Source organism: Oncorhynchus mykiss, chromosome 18 (assembly GCF_057628025.1).
Source record: "Oncorhynchus mykiss isolate SJ-2025 chromosome 18, ASM5762802v1, whole genome shotgun sequence".
Classification (NCBI taxonomy): domain Eukaryota; kingdom Metazoa; phylum Chordata; class Actinopteri; order Salmoniformes; family Salmonidae; genus Oncorhynchus; species Oncorhynchus mykiss.
The window spans coordinates 58,086,149-58,107,282 of NC_143039.1; the positions used below are offsets into that span (position 1 = coordinate 58,086,149).

At 44.1% G+C, this 21,134-nt stretch overlaps 1 protein-coding gene across 12 annotated transcripts in view; it reads right to left on the reverse strand.

Annotated features, from left to right (window-relative positions):
- LOC110496438 (PHD finger protein 14) overlaps window positions 1-21,134 on the reverse strand; it is a 102,812-nt gene that overhangs the window by 69,228 nt on the left and 12,450 nt on the right. For 8 of the 12 annotated variants that reach the window (XM_021572346.3, XM_090206824.1, XM_090206822.1 and 5 more), the window contains exons 6-15: window positions 20,725-20,884; window positions 18,123-18,234; window positions 17,318-17,455; window positions 13,166-13,312; window positions 12,489-12,652; window positions 10,826-10,932; window positions 10,289-10,395; window positions 7,752-7,847; window positions 3,075-3,181; window positions 1,216-1,347 (exon numbers count right to left, since the gene is read on the reverse strand). In XM_021572346.3, coding sequence (XP_021428021.3) covers window positions 1,216-1,347; window positions 3,075-3,181; window positions 7,752-7,847; window positions 10,289-10,395; window positions 10,826-10,932; window positions 12,489-12,652; window positions 13,166-13,312; window positions 17,318-17,455; window positions 18,123-18,234; window positions 20,725-20,884 — 1,270 coding nt within the window. The remainder of the gene's footprint in view (window positions 1-1,215; window positions 1,348-3,074; window positions 3,182-7,751; window positions 7,848-10,288; window positions 10,396-10,825; window positions 10,933-12,488; window positions 12,653-13,165; window positions 13,313-17,317; window positions 17,456-18,122; window positions 18,235-20,724; window positions 20,885-21,134) is intronic. The other 4 variants (XM_090206825.1, XM_036953025.2, XM_090206831.1 and 1 more) reach the window with 1 other exon arrangement.

The window sequence follows — 21,134 nt, forward strand, 5'->3', positions numbered from 1 at the left end:
CACACAGAATTCCATTAATTCATTAACCAACGCAGAACGGCCCGTGTCGGCCTATTTGACATATTGAAGTTCTTGTCTCTCATCATCATTGAATCTCTGCTAGCTAGCTACATGTCAATTACATGTCAATGATTTGTTTAGTGTAGCATCATCGGATGAACAGAATGCAAAAGTTATCCAATGCGGGCCTGGAGGCATGGGAAATAATGGCTGTGAGTGGCCATCGATGTGAGAGCTCACTCAAGAGTTATTGGCAGCCTCTAACATGGAAAACAGAAAGTGCTGGAGTGCCATTTTAGCTGGCAAAGACGTGAGTGGGGCGTCCCATTCCCCACCAAAGAAGAGGCAAGCACTGGCTGTCACCAACCAGCGCCAGATCCACGGACAGTCCTTCCATCGAAGTCACTATTAACATCACCAACTAGCTTGGTTAGTTGGGACTCGCCAACCATGATAGTTGTTGCCTACGTAGGACTATTGGATATTTTTTAAATCATTATTTATTGAAGTTCTTGTGTCATCATCATTGAATCTCTGCTAGCTAGCTACAAGCCAATGATTTGTTTAGCGTAGCCACGTCAAATGAATAGAATGATTAGAACTAATGACTGGGTCAAACATGAGAGAAGCTCTAACGACCAGCCCGCTTCGGTAGAAACTTCAGAATGCAAAAACAAATGTATTCGTTAAAATAATGTTTTTAATGAAAACATTTCATTAATATCTGTATAAATATGTTGACAAGTGTTTTATAAAAGCAATAAGGCCCGGGAGATTCTAACCGGGAGATTAGTGTGTGATAACTCCCTCCTAAGGGCTGTTCACAGCTCTTGGCTTCACCTCGGTCCTAAGAACTGCCCTAAATCGGGAATTATCACACAATAATCCCCGGATTCTCATGCCTTATTGCTTAAATGACATGTTTTTATACAACAATGGTAAAACAATGTCATACCAGATTTACAGTGCAGAATGTCATTGCGATGGGTTGTGTGTTTGTGCTATGGACAGCACTTGATCCAACTTTGGCAACTCTTGTACCACCGAGTCCTCTAGCACCCATTCACATGTTCTCTCTCTCTCTTCCCCATCTCCCCCCCAGTCTTCTTCTTCCCCATCTACCTCCCCCTCTCTTTCTTCCCCATCCACTTCCCCCAGTCCCTCTCTTTCTTCCCCATCTACCTCCCTCAGTCTCTCTCTCTCTCCCTCCCTCACCAGTAGCTGTTCTTGGTCTTCTTGGGCATGCGTGTCAGCGGAGGCTCCAGACAGCCCAGATGGTAGTAGAGCTTGCAGGTGTCACACAGGAGCAGGAGATGCTGGTCCTGGTTTTTCTTACAGATCCCACAGCTAAATAGGAACACACACACATACAGTACCAGTCAAAAGTGTTTAAATTTTTTTTATATTTTTTATATTTTAGATTCTTCAAAGTAACCATCCTTTGCCTTGATGACAGTTTTGCACACTCTTGGCATTCCCTCAACCAGCTTCATGAGGTAATCACCTGGAATGCATTTCAATTAACAGGTGTGCCTTGTTAAAAGTTAATTTGTGGAATTTCTTTCCTTCTTAATGTGTTTGAGTCAATCAGTTGTGTTGTGACAAGGTAGGGGTGGTATACAGAAGATAGCCCTATTTGGTAAAATACCAAGACCATATTATGGCATGAACAGCTCAAATAAGCAAAGAGAAACGACAGTCCTTCATTAACTTAAGACATGAATGTAAGCCAATCTGGAAAGTGCAGTCGCAAAAACCATCAAGCTCTATGATGAAACTGGCTCTCATGAGGACCGCCACAGGAAAGGAAGACCCAGAGTTACCTCTGCTGCAGAGGATAAGTTCATTAGAGTTAACTTCACCTCAGATTGCAGCCCAAATAAATGCTTCACAGAGTTCAAGTAACAGACACATCTCAACATCAACTGTTCAGAGTCTGCATGAATAAGGCCTTCATGGTCGAATTGCTGCAAAGAAATCACTACTAAAGGACACCAATAAGAAGAAGATACTTTCTTGGGGCAGGAAACACGAGCAATGGACAGTAGACCAGTGGAAATCTGTCCTTTGGTCTGATGAGTCGAAATGTGAGATTTTTGGTTCCAACCGCCATGTCTTTTTGAGACGTAGAGTAGGTGAACGGATGATCTCCGCATGTGTGGTTCCCATCGTGAAGTACAGTATGGAGGACGAGGTGTGATGGTGCTTTTCTGGTGACATTGCCTGAGATTTATTTAGAATTCAAGGCACACTTAACCAGCATGGCTACCACAGCATTCTGCAGCGATACGCCATCCCATCTGGTTTTCGCTTAGTGGGACTATCATTTGTTTTTCAACAGGACAATGACCCTCCAGGCTGTGTAAGGGCTATTTGACCAAGAAGGCCTCCACAATCATCCGACCTCAACCCAATTGAGATGGTTTGGGATAAGTTGGGCCACAGAGTGAAGGAAAAGCAGCCAACAAGTGCTCAGCATATGTGGGAACTCCTTCAAGACTGTTGGAAAAGCATTCCTCATGAAGCTGTTTGAGAGAATGCCAAGAGTGTGCAAAGCTGTCATCAAGGGTGGCTACTTTGAAGAATGTAAAATCTCAATTTGATTTGTTTAACACTTTTTTGGTTACTACATGACTCCAAATGTGTTTATGTCTTCACTATTATTCTACAATGTAGAAAATAGTAAAAATAAATAAAACCCTTGAGTGAGTATCTGTGTCCAAACTGTCTAGTACAGTACATACAGGAAATACATCAAAATCAACTAAGTGGATAGTTCTCAGATGAGAAGCTAGATATAAAGAGCATATAAAGAAAACAGGAATGATAATACATACTCCTTAGGAATAGTCAAATCAAATCAAATTTTATTTGTCACATATACATGGTTAGCAGATGTTAATGCGAGTGTACGTTCTTTGCTTCACGGAAACATGGCTCATAGTGATGGTTGTAGAGTGTTGGAGTGCCCCAGGGTTGAATACTGGGACCTCTGATTGCCCAGCCACTCAATATGAGACTTTTACTTGTTTGTAATGCCTGTTGTTTGAATGTTTGTGTGTTTGTTTGTTTACCTGTAGAGGACAGCTGGTAGGTTGGAGGACTTCCCAGGAGCTCCTCCCTCCTTCTTGCTGGGCTTCCTCTCTTTAGGGGCTTTCAGGACCGACGGGGAGTTCAGTTTCTGTCACGGAGAGAGACACGTCACACAATCAACTCATAGGAGTAGTGGAGACATCAGAGAGAAGCAGTGAAGGACAGAGAGGTCAATGGTGTCCACAGAGAGGAGGGAGTGGGACGGAGGGATGGGGGAGAGAGCGAGAGAGAGAGAGAGAGAGAGAGAGAGAGAGAGAGAGAGAGAGAGGGAACCTATTGTTGGTCAGTAGACAGACAGACAGCACGACATATGTCGGATGTGGGTCTATTTCTCCCCAGCATCTCGTTGGCTGCATGGTGGCTACTGTCTGTCGCAGGTTAATTAGAAAACGGATCTGCTAGGGAGCTACTGGGGAACTGGTGGGCCACTAAACAGACAGGCTTCTCACTTGGGCAGTTCTAATCTGAGCACGCTCAGTACGCCGCCGCCCACGGCTCCCAGGGACCGGTCCTATAGGGGGACCTAAGAGAGAGGGGCCAGGACCACAGGACCCCAGGGTGTGTGTGTGTTTGTCTGGAGTGTGTTATCTACTAATTGTGGACCACAGTCTCCTGGTGCAATAGCTCAGTGAGTAAAAAATCCCTCCACTACTGATAGAGGGAAGTCCCCTGTCAGTTAGAGTTAATATCAAAGAGATGTGTGTGTATGTGTGTGAAGGTATCTGCTAAAATAAGAATTGGAGACAGGGAGTGAGAACCAGCACAGCCTCAGGCCATCTGTCTGGTTCATACTGGGAGTCAGACAGGCTCTGAGGCAGTGGGGGACTGAGCGGCGAGCACACACACACACTAACACAGCCTAAACACACACAGCACACACACAAACGGCACCCTGGGAAGGGTCAGCTGATTGGCACGCTTCAAGGAAGAGTCTCGGTGTGCGACACACACGTGCACAGCATTTCAAATGGGATGCTTTCCCTCCGTGCCAAACGGAACACTGCCTGGCAATGTTAATGAAGTATCTCAATGGTTAAAAAAAGCTGTGACCGAGGTGTTTTAAGTTGCACAATGTCTTCACTTTTAGAGAGTACCTCCCTCTCCCTGAGGCGTGCCCCACAACGACAACACTGAGTCAGTGTCTGGGATGAGGGCTGGGGCTGGTAATGTAAGGGATGGGACGGGCGGAAGCAGGGGAAATAGGAAATGAAAAGGGATCAGATAGATGACAAAGCAACTCGGGGACGTGACTGATGTAGCCACTTAAACCTTTCTACGTTTCTAATTATGGGATGTATGGAGGTCGTTGCAGATTCACGTCGTTCGTTCAGTCGTTCTTTCATTCCAGTCTTTCTTTCTTCACATCCTAGCTATATCGCCCCATCCATTTATCTGAAGACAGCCCCCATCGCACCCCTATCGCAAGCCACACTTTTAATCAAGCATCATGCATTCAGTTAGCCGCTTACGTAGATTTCTAAAGGGCTGATTACATATGCAGTCTACGGGCAACTGTATGATTGTCTTATCTAGGACTACCCCCTAACCTTAGAGAGACTGGGTGTAACCAGAGGGGTGTCTGTGTACATCTATAGCATCCTGTCAGAACACCAGCTCTCTGCAGGCCTCTCCGCCTCAGTTCTCATTCTCACCTAAACACAGCACAACACACACCTCACACACACGCAAACTTCGCACAGATACACACACACCTTGCACAGACACCTTACACACACACACACACACCTCACACAAACCTTGTCGTTTCCATAGTGTCATGTGAAAGAGGCTGTCTGAGACTGCGTCAGTACATTACCATGCTGTCTCCCCTCTCACAGTACAGAGCCTGTCTGGTTATTCATCTCTTCAGTGTCAGTACATTACCATGCTGTCTCCCCTCTCACAGTACAGAGCCTGTCTGGTTATTCATCTCTTCAGCGTCAGTACATTACCATGCTGTCTCCCCTCTCACAGTACAGAGCCTGTCTGGTTATTCATCTCTTCAGTGTCAGTACATTACCCTGCTGTCTCCCCTCTCACAGTACAGAGCCTGTCTGGTTATTAATCTCTTCAGTGTCAGTACATTACCATGCTGTCTCCCCTCTCACAGCACAGAGCCTGTCTGGTTATTCATCTCTTCAGTGTCAGTACATTACCATGCTGTCTCCCCTCTCACAGTACAGAGCCTGTCTGGTTATTCATCTCTTCAGTGTCAGTACATTACCATGCTGTCTGCTCTCTCACAGTACAGAGCCTGTCTGGTTATTCATCTCTTCAGTGTCAGTACATTACCATGCTGTCTGCTCTCTCACAGTACAGAGCCTGTCTGGTTATTCATCTCTTCAGTGTCAGTACATTACCATGCTGTCTGCTCTCTCACAGTACAGAGCCTGTCTGGTTATTCATCTCTTCAGTGTCAGTACATTACCCTGCTGTCCCCTCTCACAGCACAGAGCCTGTCTGGTTATTCATCTCTTCAGTGTCAGTACATTACCCTGCTGTCTCCACCCTCACAGTACAGAGCCTGACTGGTTATTCATCTCTTCAGTGTCAGTACATTACCCTGCTGTCTCCCCTCTCACAGCACAGAGCCTGTCTGGTTATTCATCTCTTCAGTGTCAGTACATTACCCTGCTGTCTGCTCTCTCACAGTACAGAGCCTGTCTGGTTATTCATCTCTTCAGTGTCAGTACATTACCCTGCTGTCTCCCCTCTCACAGTACAGAGCCTGTCTGGTTATTCATCTCTTCAGTGTCAGTACATTACCCTGCTGTCTGCTCTCTCACAGTACAGAGCCTGTCTGGTTATTCATCTCTTCAGTGTCAGTACATTACCCTGCTGTCTCCCCTCTCACAGCACAGAGCCTGTATGGTTATTCATCTCTTCAGTGTCAGTACATTACCCTGCTGTCTCCCCTCTCACAGTACAGAGCCTGTCTGGTTATTCATCTCTTCAGTGTCAGTACATTACCCTGCTGTCTCCCCTCTCACAGCACAGAGCCTGTCTGGTTATTCATCTCTTCAGTGTCAGTACATTACCCTGCTGTCTGCTCTCTCACAGTACAGAGCCTGTCTGGTTATTCATCTCTTCAGTGTCAGTACATTACCCTGCTGTCTCCCCTCTCACAGTACAGAGCCTGTCTGGTTATTCATCTCTTCAGTGTCAGTACATTACCCTGCTGTCTGCTCTCTCACAGTACAGAGCCTGTCTGGTTATTCATCTCTTCAGTGTCAGTACATTACCCTGTTGTCTCCCCTCTCACAGCACAGAGCCTGTATGGTTATTCATCTCTTCAGTGTCAGTACATTACCCTGCTGTCTCCCCTCTCACAGTACAGAGCCTGTCTGGTTATTCATCTCTTCAGTGTCAGTACATTACCCTGCTGTCTCCCCTCTCACAGCACAGAGCCTGTCTGGTTATTCATCTCTTCAGTGTCAGTACATTACCCTGCTGTCTCCCCTCTCACAGCACAGAGCCTGTCTGGTTATTCATCTCTTCAGTGTCAGTACATTACCCTGCTGTCTCCCCTCTCACAGTACAGAGCCTGTCTGGTTATTCATCTCTTCAGTGTCAGTACATTACCCTGCTGTCTCCCCTCTCACAGTACAGAGCCTGTCTGGTTATTCATCTCTTCAGTGTCAGTACATTACCCTGCTGTCTCCCCTCTCACAGTACAGAGCCTGTCTGGTTATTAATCTCTTCAGTGTCAGTACATTACCCTGCTGTCTGCTCTCTCACAGTACAGAGCCTGTCTGGTTATTCATCTCTTCAGTGTCAGTACATTACCCTGCTGTCTCCCCTCTCACAGCACAGAGCCTGTCTGGTTATTCATCTCTTCTGTCCCTGTTTATATCTGTTTGTTTAAGTTCCAGTTATCACATAACATTGTTGACTTGGGCACCGTTTGAATTTCGATCATCTTGGATTCAGTCATTCCACACACTACCTGAGTGTGAATAATGTTTCACTGGCTGTTGCTTTGGACAGAATGTCTGAATAAAATATTGTTTAATGGCACTTCCAAACAGGCTCTGTTACTTAAAAAAGTAAAAAGGTCTCACAGAGCAATTTCTGTAGAGCCGCATTTCGCACTCATTAAACGACCCATCACCCGTGGCGACGCACCTTGGCGATTTGGTTGCCATGGCAAGTGGGAACGTGATAGAAAGCAAGCGGACCGTGTCTAACTTCATTTAGAGTGAAGCAGAGCCAGGTCTGGTCTGCCTTTATGGCAAATGACAGGTCAATCACTTAGTGTAAATGAAAGATGTTGTTTTTTACAGGAGCCCATTACGGGCTGCAGAATTACCCCACGGTAACTTTGTGGGTTGCTACGGCGGGTTGCTATGGCCAATCTAGATTCCTCTCAATCCCTCATCATCACCAGCTCCTGGGCATGTAGCAGGGAGACCTGTCCGGTTGCAGTTTAGTCCTCTGACTTTCTAACCAACGTTTCTGTTCTGCGTAGGCATGATGAAACAACCAAGGAAGGACCGGTGCTGGAGCTTGGTTTAGTGGGAGGGTTGCCAACTCACGAATAAACATTCAAAAAGAAAGATAGGAGGAGGAGAATGGATGAGGAGGAAAGGAGGATGAGAAAGTGGACAGAGGAGCAAGAGGGAAGGAGGGGAGGAGAAAGTGGTGTGATATTAACAGACCTGTCCTAGGATTCCTCCCAGCATGATCCATATGACCTGGCCCTCACTCCTCAGAACACCGTTGACATTCTGCAGGTCCTCCAGAGACTCACACAGCTACAGAAAGGGAGAGATAGACAGGTTATGTTGTGTGTATGTGTGAGTGTGAGAGAGAGATGCACACACATACCCTTGTACTCCCCCTTACATACTCATACAAAGAGAAACATCAAAGGACACACACACACACACGTAAAAACACCTGTCATGTCTATATTTGAAGACAGACAATAGATAAGACGTGAAGCTCCTCAGAGAGATGAGAGGAGAAGAGTATTATTAACTGGGTGTGAATCTCAAGTACTGTAATTCTCTGTCTGTCTGTCTCCTTCTGTCTCTTCCTCTCCATCTCTCTGTCTGTCTGTCTCCTTCTGTCTCTTCCTCTCCATCTCTCTATCTGTCTGTCTGTCTCCTTCTGTCTCTTCCTCTCCATCTCTCTGTCCGTATCCTTCTGTCTCTTCCTCTCCATCTCTCTATCTGTCTGTCTGTCTCCTTCTGTCTCTTCCTCTCCATCTCTCTGTCTGTCCGTATCCTTCTGTCTCTTCCTCTCCATCTCTCTGTCTGTCTGTCTCCTTCTGTCTCTTCCTCCCCCTCTATCTCTCTGTAATTCTCTGTCTGTCTCCTTCTCTCTTCCTCTCCATCTCTTAGTAATTCTGTCTGTCTCCTTTCCCTTCCTCCCCCTCCATCTCTCTGTAATTCTCTGTCTGTCTGTCTCCTTCTGTCTCTTCCTCTCCATCTCTCTGTAATTATCTGTCTCCTTCTCCCCCCCCCCTCTATTTCTCTGTAATTGTCTGTCTCTACCTCTCCATCTCTCTGTAATTCTCTGTCTGTCTCCTTCTCTCTCTTCCTCCCCCTCTATTTCTCTGTAATTGTCTGTCTCTTCCTCTCCACCTCTCTGTAATTCTCTGTCTGTCTCCTTCTCTCTCTTCCTCCCCCCCATCTCTCTGTAATTCTCTGTCTGTCTCCTCCTGTCTCTTCCTCTCCATCTCTCTGTAATTGTCTGTCTGTCTCCTTCTCCCTCCATCTCTCTGTAATTCTCTGTCTGTCTCCTTCTCCCTCCATCTCTCTGTAATTCTCTGTCTGTCTGTCTCCTTCTGTCTCTTCCTCTCCATCTTTCTGTAATTCTGTCTAACTCCTTTCTCTTCCTCCTCCTCGCTTTCACCAACTTCTGTAACTCTGTCTCCTTCTCTCTCTTCCTCCCTCTCTCTTTCTCTATTACTCTGTCTGGCTCCTTCCCTCTTCCCCCTCTTTCTCCACCTCTCTCTGGACTTTACTTAATCAGCTCTGCCAGAGGAGGTGAAAGGAAAACATTCACTAACACCTCACATTATCTCCCAGAGATGACTGAGTCTACATCCTCCTCCAAACACCCCCCCTTGTCAGGGACTTTATAGCTGTATCAGTAGCTAGACTTCTAATCTTAATTATCCTACTCCCTCTTTCCCTCTCTGTGTTTCTCCATCTCTCTCAGGGCCGCTTCTCCCTCTTTCCCTCTCTGTGTTTCTCCATCTCTCCCAGGGCCACTTCTCCCTCTCTGTGTTTCTCCATCTCTCCCAGGGCCGCTTCTCCCTCTTTCCCTCTCTGTGTTTCTCCATCTCTCCCAGGGCCACTTCTCCCTCTCTGTGTTTCTCCATCTCTCCCAGGGCCACTTCTCCCTCTTTCCCTCTCTGTGTTTCTCCATCTCTCTCAGGGCCACTTCTCCCTCTCTGTGTTTCTCCATCTCTCCCAGGGCCACTTCTCCCTCTTTCCCTCTCTGTGTTTCTCCATCTCTCTCAGGGCCACTTCTCCCTCTTTCCCTCTCTGTGTTTCTCCATCTCTCCCAGGGCCGCTTCTCGCTCCTTCTCTGTTTTTCTCTTTCCATCTCCATGTAAAAGCAAGTCGAGCGGTGCAATTAGCAACACACACTCCATTAATAACGCCTAATACGTGTGGCAGAAAGACTGAACGCAACATTAACTCCTCTGACTTTTACTCCGCTATTTTATTCCCTTCTTTATCGGGCCTGATGGAGCGAAGCTGCCCTGCGCCACTGTACCCAGGTCACATGGGGAGGACAGATGAAAGGAGGTAGATGGAGAGAGAGAGAGAGAGAGAAAAGGCAAGGGACACAAGAGATTGAGGGAGAACGAGATGGATAGAGCGAGAGACAGATGAGAGATGGCGAGAGCTAGACGGAGGAGGAACAAGAACGCTCTTAAAATGCCATTTTTTCACGGTATGTCGTAAAACAGTGGTTAATGTGTCATTGTCGGTTTATGAATGACGCACTGTCTGTGTTTCTGAAGACCAGAGGCCATGTCGTACAAAGACACAGCACAGCTTCAGTGTGAGGACTCAGAGCAACGCTGCTGGAGAATCACTGGTAAACCCCTAGTGACTGGTTGATAACAGTGTGGATTAACCTTTTGTCCACCATCTCCCTGGCCGTGTCTACTACCACAGAGCAGTCAAGCAAGCATTTTTTCACGGTAGTTTTTACGGCTTGTACCCCTACTAACCTTGTTGTAGTCGACGTGCAGCTTCTCCTGCTCACTCTCCAGCTTGTCTTTGAGGCTCTTCTGCTCAGAGATATTGTCCTGGATCTGCACCATCTTCATGTTCCTCTCTGCATAGCAATAAGGACACCAATCAATAAACCACCATCCCAATCTATACACACACATCAATAGGACCGATCCCAATCTATCTCCATCTATATACAGGAAAAGGCACATGAGAAACAGGGTGTACTGATCTGATGGGAGATAGCTGGGGGATGTTGTTCAAGGTTACTGGCACGCTGTGTCGTCACACAAACACGTGCAAGCGCACACATTCACGCACACCCGCAAACACACATCTGGCAATGGCATCATCATCATTCATTTTGGGGAAGAAAATGTATTTTTTTCCAGGGCTGCATGCTGAGAGCCTATAGAACTCTGGCACAGACTCTCAAAGACAGTTCACATTTAGTAACAACATGAAGTATAATCGTGTATTAGGTTGGTAATGTAAGTCTATGTAGCCATCCGTCAGATTGTTTCCCTGCTCACCCAGGTAATAGTTGACGAAGTCTGCAGTGAGGGCGGGATGCTTGTGTTTCCTGCGTCCGTCCACACTGGCGCTGATGTCTGACGTGTCTACGGGGAAGATGTCCGTGCTGAAGAAGAAAAAAACAGGGCAGACCCGGGATTTGAACCGACAACCCTCTGGTTGCCGGCCCACTTCTCTAACCTCTAAGCCCCTCCCTGATGAGGGGAAAAAGGTGCAGCTCTCGCACTTCCAGTTAAAACTAATCTTTGTGAATTCTAGGGGTGTGCCGAATAGTCGGACAAAACTAGTATTGTAACTGATTTGGCCAAGTTATGGATAGGATTATGATCTGAGTATTACCCGTGATTGGAAAAACAGTTATTTTCAGGTGCCAGCAAGCATCTTTCTCATGTCATTCAGATACTATCTTTGATTCAGTCATGTGTGTAGTCTAAATAACTCAACTGGCTAGTTCATCTGTCTGTAAAGAGAAGGGGTTGCTGTACGTTGATCCTGCTGCTCTGATTGGATAATTTCACCGGATTACTTTATTTTTTAATTGAACCTTTATTTGAACTTTACCTCACATGTTTTCAGTCTGATGATTTAGATTGCTGCTGCCTGCTACTATGATAAATCACATGGTGAGAACATTTGCTATCAATGTGCATAATATCTCAAAATTGGGGCAAGGGTAGAGAAAAAATATGCTGATAAACTGATGCAATAAACTGATGCACATTCTGACTGAGTGACAGCAAACTTGACGGTCCACTGCACGTTGAGGACACACACACCCCTCCGGGCACTGCTCCTAATTTGCAGCTTTTTTTCAGTGAGAACATGCAGGGAGGTATTTTGCCAATACCTATTTAGGCATAATAAAACAAGTTTTTTCCTATCACGAGTATCATCCGATCCGAATATCAACTGTCAATTTAAGGATACGATTACGAATATGAGTACTGCCATGTTGGCACAACCCTAGTAAATTCTACATTTGGGCTACACCTCAGCTATTGGTCGATTTGAACACTGTCTTTTCCCGCAGACATAAATCCTCTACAGGAACGATGTCCCCCCCACGGGACGGTTAAGCTAACGTAGGCTAATGTGATAAGCATGAGGTTGTAAGTAACATTAGAATTACCCAGGACATATCTGATATGGGCAGAAAGCTTTACATTCTTGTTAATCTAACTGCACTGTCCAATTTACAGTAGCTATTACAGTGAAATAATACCACGCTATTGTTTGAGGAGAGTGCACAGTTTTGAACTTAAAAATGTATAAATAAACCAATTAGGCACATTTGGGCAGTCTTGACACAACATTTTGAACAGATATGCAATGGTTCATTGGATCAGTCTAACACTTTGCACATACACTGCTGCCATCTATTGGTCAAAATCTAAATTGCGCCTGGGCTGGAATAATACATTATGGCCTTTCTCTTGCATTTCAAAGATGATGTTATTATCTTCTACCAGATCTAATGTGTTATAGTCTCCTACATTAATTTCACATTTCCACAAACTTCAAAGTGTTTCCTTACAAATGGTATCAATAATATGCATATCCTTGCTTCAGGTCCTGAGCTACAGGCAGTTAGATTTGGGTATGACATTTTAGGCGAAAATTAAAATAAAAGAGTTGGATCAATTAAGAGGTTTTAACTCCTACCTGATGCCCATGAGCTCAGCCTTCCTCATGAGTTTCCTGATGGCGGAGGCGCTGGAGGTCAGGGGTCGCGGCAGCTTTTCCCGGGGGACCCAGGCCTGGGGCCGGGTGTTACGGGACAGCTCTGCCCTGGACCGGTACTGCTGCAGCCGGGTGGTAATACGGGCCTGCCAGGGGTTCAACACAACACAAAGAAACACACACTTCATTATCTAATGACAGTTTGACTGCGTCCCAAATGGTACTCTATTCCCTATAGGTCCTGGTCAAAAGGAGTGCACTATATAGGGAATAGGATGCCATCTTGGACGCAGAAATTACAACTTAAAACCTCCCCAGGTTGTTGCTGCTGGGTTCTCCTTCAATTCACTCCTGCCTGGCTCAGTTGGTAGAGCATGGAGCTTGCAACGCCAGGGTTATGAGTTCAATTCCCATGAGGGACCAGTATGAAAAAGTACCAAAATGTATGCACTCACTACTGTAAGTCGCTCTGCATAAGAGCGTCTGATAAATGATTAAAATGTCAAATGTAAATGTAAAATAAAAGTAAATAAGTGATACATGGGTAACTTACTGTCGAAGACAGGTCATTGTTCTATGTACAAGAATCAATGACGCAAACACTGACAAGCATTTCTATTTATTTACAGTGTGAGTCTGAGCCAGTCTTGACCTCTCACCTGTGCCTCGGGGGCCAACTGCTTCTCTTTGTCCTGTAGAGACGCCTTGCAGTAGGACTGGAGAGCCAGGTAGTTCTTCCTCTTCCACTTCCTGTCATAGCGGTCCGCATGCTGCTTACAGTACGCAAAGAAGGGATCAGCTATGTCCTGGGGAAACACACACGTGTTCAAAACACGATCGACCACAGGTCAACATTGTTCCTTGTGTACCGTGTATGCCATGCCTTTCAGCACTCTTAAGTCAAGAGATCAATTTCCCTGTGTAAAATACAGTCAATTACATTCAAAATAACATGTTAGATTCTGGGTTAAACATGGAACATTGTTATACTAGTTATACTAAGTTTCTAAAACTGTTTGAATCATGTCTGTGAGTATAACAGAATTATGTAGCAGGCAAAACCCAGAAGACTAACCGTTCAGAATTTGTATTTTTTGGTCTCTGTCTGTTCACTGACTTCTCATTGGCAAATGATATTTCTTAGGAACCTGTTTTCAGTTCCTACCGCTTCCACTGGATGTCACCAGTGTTTGGAATTTGGTTGTGGTTATTCATTTGTGCAATGAAGAAGTAGGCCATCTAGGAACTGGGTAACACTGTTGAGAGTGCGCAAGACGTGAAAAGTAGCATGGTTTGTTATCTTCCTGTATTGAACACAGATAGACCCGTCTACAATTTGATCGACTATTAACGTTTAAAAATACCTAAAGTTGTATTACAAAAGTAGTTTGAAATATTTTGGCAAAGTTTATAGGAAACTTTTGAAATATTTTGTAGTGACGTTGCGTTTTTTGGAAGCTGTTTTTTTCTGGATCAAACGCGTCAAATAAATGGACATTTGGATATATATGGACGGAATTAATCGAACAAAAGGACCATTTGTGATGTTTATGGGACATATTGGAGTGCCATCAAAAGAAGCTCGTCAAAGGTAAGGTGGTTTATATTTTATTTCTGCAGCGCCTGCAGGGTTGAAATATCCTACTCTCTTTGTTTACTATTGTGCTATCATCAGCTTCTTATGCTTTGGCCGAAAAGCCTTTTTAAAATCTGTCACAACGAGTGTAGCTCTAATTGAGTATCTTACATGTGTGATTTAATGAAAGTTCGATTTTTCTATAATTTTTTTGAATTTGCCGCGCTGCATTTTCCCTGTTTTTTTGCCCAAGTGGGACGCAACCATCCCCTATCCTAAAGTTGTTAAGGGAGTGCTATAGGTGAAACAGGTAGAGAGCTTTGGATTAGACATCAAAGGGGGTCAGGTCACCTTCAGGGAGAAGGAATGGTTTATTACCCAATCACTTTGTCTTCCTGTCAAACCATAACAGATGTAAGGGTTGGAGAGGAGGAGTGCATCTAAATTGGAGTATATATATATACAGTGCCTTGCGAAAGTATTCGGCCCCCTTGAACTTTGCGACCTTTTGCCACATTTCAGGCTTCAATCATAAAGATATAAAACTGTATTTTTTTGTGAAGAATCAACAAGTGGGACACAATCATGAAGTGGAACGACATTTATTGGATATTTCAAACTTTTTTAACAAATCAAAAACTGAAAAATTGGGCGTGCAAAATTATTCAGCCCCTTTACTTTCAGTGCAGCAAACTCTCTCCAGAAGTTCAGTGAGGATCTCTGAATGATCCAATGTTGACCTAAATGACTAATGATGATAAATACAATCCACCTGTGTGTAATCAAGTCTCCGTATAAATGCACCTGCACTGTGATAGTCTCAGAGGTCCGTTAAAAGCGTAGAGAGCATCATGAAGAACAAGGAACACACCAGGCAGGTCCGAGATACTGTTGTGAAGAAGTTTAAAGCCGGATTTGGATACAAAAAGATTTCCCATGCTTTAAACATCCCAAGGAGCACTGTGCAAGCGATAATATTGAAATGGAAGGAGTATCAGACCACTGCAAATCTACCAAGACCTGGCCGTCCCTCTAAACTTTCAGCTCATACAAGGAGAAGACCGATCAGAGATGCAGCCAAGAGGCCCATGATCACTCTGGATGAATTGCAGAGATCTACAGCTGAGGTGTGAGACTCTGTCCATAGGACAACAATCAGTCGTATATTGCACAAATCTGGCCTTTATGGAAGAGTGGCAAGAAGAAAGACATTTCTTAAAGATATTCATAAAAAGTGTCCTTTAAAGTTTGCCACAAGCCACCTGGGAGACACACCAAACATGTGCTCTGGTCAGATGAAACCAAAATTGAACTTTTTGGCAACAATGCAAAACGTTATGTTTGGCGTAAAAGCAACACAGCTCATCACCCTGAACACACCATTCCCACTGTCAAACATGTTGGTGGCAGCATCATGGTTTGGGCCTGCTTTTCTTCAGCAGGGACAGGGAAGATGGTTAAAATTGATGGGAAGATGGATGAGCCAAATACAGGACCATTCTGGAAGAAAACCTGATGGAGTCTGCAAAAGACCTGAGACTGGGACGGAGATTTGTCTTCCAACAAGACAATGATCCAAAACATAAAGCAAAATCTACAATGGAATGGTTCAAAAATAAACATATCCAGGTGTTAGAATGGCCAAGTCAAAGTCCAGACCTGAATCCAATTGAGAATATGTGGAAAGAACTGAAAACTGCTGTTCACAAATGCTCTCCATCCAACCTCACTGAGCTCGAGCTGATTTGCAAGGAGGAATGTGAAAAAATGTCAGTCTCTCGATGTGCAAAACTGATAGAGACATACCCCAAGCGACTTACAGCTGTAATCGCAGCAAAAGGTGGCGCTACAAAGTATTAACTTAAGGGGGCTGAATAATTTTGCACGCCCAATTTGTACGTTTTTGATTTGTTAAAAAAGTTTGAAATATCCAATAAATGTCGTTCCACTTCATGATTGTGTCCCACTTGTTGTTGATTCTTCACAAAAAAATACAGTTTTATATCTTTATGTTTGAAGCCTGAAATGTGGCAAAAGGTCGCAAAGTTCAAGGGGGCCGAATACTTTCGCAAGGCACTGTATATATATATATATATACTTGTGTTGGTGGAAACATGTTTTGTCTAATGCAGTTGTATGGACCCTCTGGGAAGAATAAACTTGGTTAAGCTTTCATAGTGTCTGTAGAGTTTTTACTCTGAGAATTAGAAACTAACAAATACTAATGGTTTCATTGTTATCTGAGATCAGAATAACATCAATGTAGTGCTCCCATAGAGTGATGAACTGTGCTCACTGGTGAAGAAGAGTGCATCTTATTCCTACAACGGAGTATGGCGATGGGGATTTTTTTCTCAGTAATGGTCTTCCAAATTCCAGGTAAGAAAACAGTGAATTACAATAAAAGCCTGTATTTCTTAATTATATTCCATATCCACAACAACCATACAGCTCACCTTCAAGGTCCTAAAACATTCATCTCGCTCTTTCCTCTTCATCCTCCGTCATAGGGATAAAACACACTACAAAACCTGCCGGCCATTTCCCAGGCAGGCCCCTGGCTCCCCTAGAACCGTTTAGGCTTAAGGTGTTTCGGTGGATTTTATCAGAGGCTTCACCTGTTGATAGGGGCCCTTTGCCACAGCTCACTGGATTAAGTGGATAACGGTGAGTAGGCACTTTCTGGGCTGGGTTTATCGGTGCGCCGGCTGGGTTTATCGGTGCGCCGGCCACCTTTATGCCGCCGAAATAAGTGAGGCGATTCGCATATGAGCTGCACTGCAGAAGGATCCTGAATACTAACTATAACCAGACCGTTATAGTGTACAGACTTAGATTTGTTATTACAATTTCCATGTAAGCAGGAGGTTGGTGTAGGAGCCAGGGCCGGTTTTAGAGACTGTTTTAAAGAACTACTCGTTTGGGACCAGAGGAACATACAGTAAATGAATACCTTACTGTCTCATTGACAAACTGATTCCAAGTAAGGAAGTCAATCAATTGATCAGATGAATTAAGGCTACTGATGGGAGGTCTGGAAACTGGGATCTGATGGATATCCTGCTCTAAGAACATCCTCACCCCCGCTATGTTGTTGAAACGCATAACAGGGTCTTTAAAAACAGACTGAGATTTAATAAAATCCCACTTCTGACACCATATGTGAGGAATTTGACAAAAAAAAAAAAAAAAAAACACAGGGTCACATGATTCATGTCCTGTTTTCTTCTCTTACCTCCTCCGCAGCTGCCTCGGAGAGAAGCCCCTCCCTCTGAGCACAGGTCACATGGAAGTAGGATCGGCACATGCCAGCATCACAACTGATACACACGCCTGTGCGGGCGAACCGGGTGTCCTCGCAGAAACTGCACTCCTGGACACAGAGGAAGCAAAAACACTGGTCAGAAACCCCACTTATGCAATAGAGAGCTCAGAAACTGCACTCAGGGACAAAGGAGACCATAAAAGGTTCAGAAACCTTCGACAATGACTTCCCTCAGTTCAATCAAACAAACAAAGTGACCACATGGAGAAACTTGCAAATGCTTTAATTATTCTCCTCTCAAATATAGTAATACCAGTCTTCTAGCAGCAATTCATTTTCCGTTTGAAAAGGCCCTGAACCACAGCAGGAAGCCTTTTCAAGTGCTTCTAAAAATCATTCTCCTCCACAAAAGTCTTCTATTGGCTTAGTGACCCTCAAAAGGGATCCATCTAGAATGAATGTCAGAGTGACTCCACTGATTGATCACTCCACTGATTGTATAGTTGGATGTAAAGTTTGACAGTAACCAACCACACAAGAGTCATTTTATTACTGTCTTAACTGTGCTGCTCCTCATAAACCAGACTAATTCATCACAGACAACGGAAGTCTATTGTCGGTGTTGTCAAAAACAGGGAGTCCAAAAATCTAAAACCCATTCCTCAGTCTTCCACTGTGAAAAAGCATGTTGGAAGTAATATGGATTGATTTTGTTCCACACGATTTACATCATCTTTATTCTTTGAAACATATAAAACATGTCATTTGTACTTGCCTTGGCCCCATACTTGGAGTAATTCATCTCTGTGAGAGTCACTGGTCGTAGTTTATCAATGTCCCCAAACGCTACTCCAGGGACGTAGAGCGCACAAACCACATGGACCCATCTAGAAAATACACATGAAAAGAAACAAGGATACATTGGCAAAGGCGCTATTTGAAGCATGTGCCTACTACACCTACTCATTCAAGGGTTTTTCTTTGTTTTTACTATTTTCTACATTGTAGAATAATAGTGCAGACATCAAAACTATGAAATAACACATATGGAATCATGTAGTAACCAAAATTCTTCAAAAGTAGCCACCCCTTGCATTGACGACAGCTTTGCATACTCTTGGTATTCTCTCAACCAGCTTCATGAGGTAATCACCTGGAATGCATTTCAATTAACAGGTGTGCCTTGTTAACAGTTAATTTGTGGAATTTATTTCCTTCTTGCATTTGAGCCAATGCATTTGAGCCAATCAGTTGTGTTGTGACAAGGGCGGGGTGGTAAACAGAAGATAGCCCTATTTGGTAAAAGACCAAGTCCATATTATAGCAAGAACAGTTCGAATAAGCAAAAGAGAAACAACAGTCCATCATTACTTTAAGACATGAAGGGCAGTCAATATGGAACATTTCAAGAACTTTGAAAGTTTCTTCAAGTGCCGTCGCAAAAACAATCAAGAACTATGATGAAACTGGCTCTCATGAGGACCCCTACAGGAAAGAAAGACCCAGAGTTACCTCTGCTGCAGAGGATAAGTTCATTAGAGTTAACTGCACCTCATATTGCAGCCCAAATAAATGCTTCACAGAGTTCAAGTAACAGACACATCTCAACATCAACTGTTCAGAGGACAATCAGGCCTTCATGGTCAAATTGCTGCAAAGAAACCACTACTAAAGGACACTAATAAGAGACTTGCTTGCGCCAAGAAACATGAGCAATAGACATTAGACTGGTGGAAATCTGTCCTTTGGTCTGATTTGCCATGTCTTTGTGAGGTGTTGAGTTGGAGAACAGATGATCTCTGCATGTGTGGTTCCCCCCGTGAAGCATGAAGGTGGTGGTGTGATGCTGGTGATACTGTCTGTGATTTAGTTAAAATTCAAGGAACAATTAACCATCATGGCAACCACAGCATTCTGCAGTGATAAGCCATCCCATCTGGTTTGTGCCTAGTGAGACTATAATTTGTTTTTCAACAGGACAATGACCCAAAACACACCTCCAGGCTGTGTAAGGGCTATTTGACCATGAATTTGACAATTACCCGACCTCAACTCAACTGAGATGGTTTGGGATGAGTTGGACCACAGAGTGAAGGAAAAGCAGCCAACAAGAGTTCAGCATTTGTGGGAACTCCTTCAAGACTGTTGGAAAAGCATTCCTCGTGGAGCTGGTTGAGAGAATGTCAAGGGTGTGCAAAGCTGTCATCAAGACAAAGGGTGGCTTCTTTGAAGAACATAAAATCTAAAATCTATTTTGTGTTATGTGTTATTTCATAGTTTTGATGTCTTCACTATTATTCTCCAATGTAGAAAATAGTTAAAATAAAGAAAAACCCTTGAATGAGTAAGTGTGTCCAAACTTTTGACTGGTACTATATATATATATTTTTTTTTGCAGGACGTAACATATAATATGAAATGTATGACGTTGTACACTACTGGCTGAAATTATGCAAAACCTTTAAAGCATCTTTAAGTTATACAAGTAAATGTGTGCTGACAAAGCTCTATTAAATTAGGTACTGCAAAATTTGAAAATGTAAACATAGCAAAATATGAAAACTTCACTCAGATAATGAACAGAAATGAATCACTTAAACACTTAAAAAGCTTTTAAAACTTCAGTAGTTGATTTCAGCAGCCCAAGCCACACTCTCTGACTGAGCATCAGTTTGGTGTGACACATTTTCACATGCGGACTTTGGGGACGAGAATCCGAAGTCCAATATAAAGATATCCATCTCCAGCAAGCAAGCGAGCGCTCCACAGTTTAATTTGCTGTGTTTTTCATGCTCTAGTGAAGTAGTAAATTCGGGTGCAGGCTGGCTGAGGAGCCTTATCAGCGACAGCGTGGCTGGAGTCTCCACGCTTCACATAACACACTTTCTCTCTCTCTATCCCTCACTGTCTCTCCTCTCTTTTTCTCCCCCTCCTATCTTTCTCTCCTTCCCTCACTTGCCTTCTTTCCCTCTCTCCATTCCCTACCCTTCTCTCTTTTTCTTCCCCTACCCCTCCCTCTCATTCTCTCTCTCCCGGTCTTCCCTCTCTTCTCTTTCCCTCTCTCCACCTGCTATACTTTCTCCAAAGCTGAATGCATGCACAATTTAAATGGAGAGAGGCTTTAGGTCGCCTACAATGAATTACCATTAATGGCCAACTACTTTTGTTGATGTGGTTGAAGGCAATTCCTATAGTGTAGGCAATTCCTATAGTGTAGGCAATTCCTATAGTGTAGGCAATTCCTATAGTGTAGGCAATTCCTAGTGTGTTGATTGCAATTTCAAGAGTGTGCGTGATTGGTCCAATGTAATTCACCCAAATGAGCAAATTAAATCATGTGAAAAATCATAAAATCAGTGTGTAGAATCATGGCCCACCTCCCAGCGTCAGTCTCTTTGAAGATCCCGTCCTGATTGGGGCAGAGCTCACAGCTGGGCGTGACTCCGTTCTTGCAGGCATCACAGAACCACGGTTCCGTAGAGTTCTCCGAGGCAGAACTCATGATGGAATCGCTCTCACCGTCCACTCCATAGCAACCTGGAACACATGTAGAACGTCTGTCAGTCACATCGTCAGAGGTGCTTTCAATAATGCTGATCGGTAGCTGAGAACAGTTAACATATTCCATTAGCTTTTACGTTTGCTGCGAACATTCAATGACTAACTATCATGCATCTATCATGCAATAGCTCTATCAGAGTAAGGGTTGCAGAATCCATAACATTGACTAACAACAAGGTGGTGGATCTTCTTAAAAGGTGTGAGTCACACCTAGGACCGAGAACAA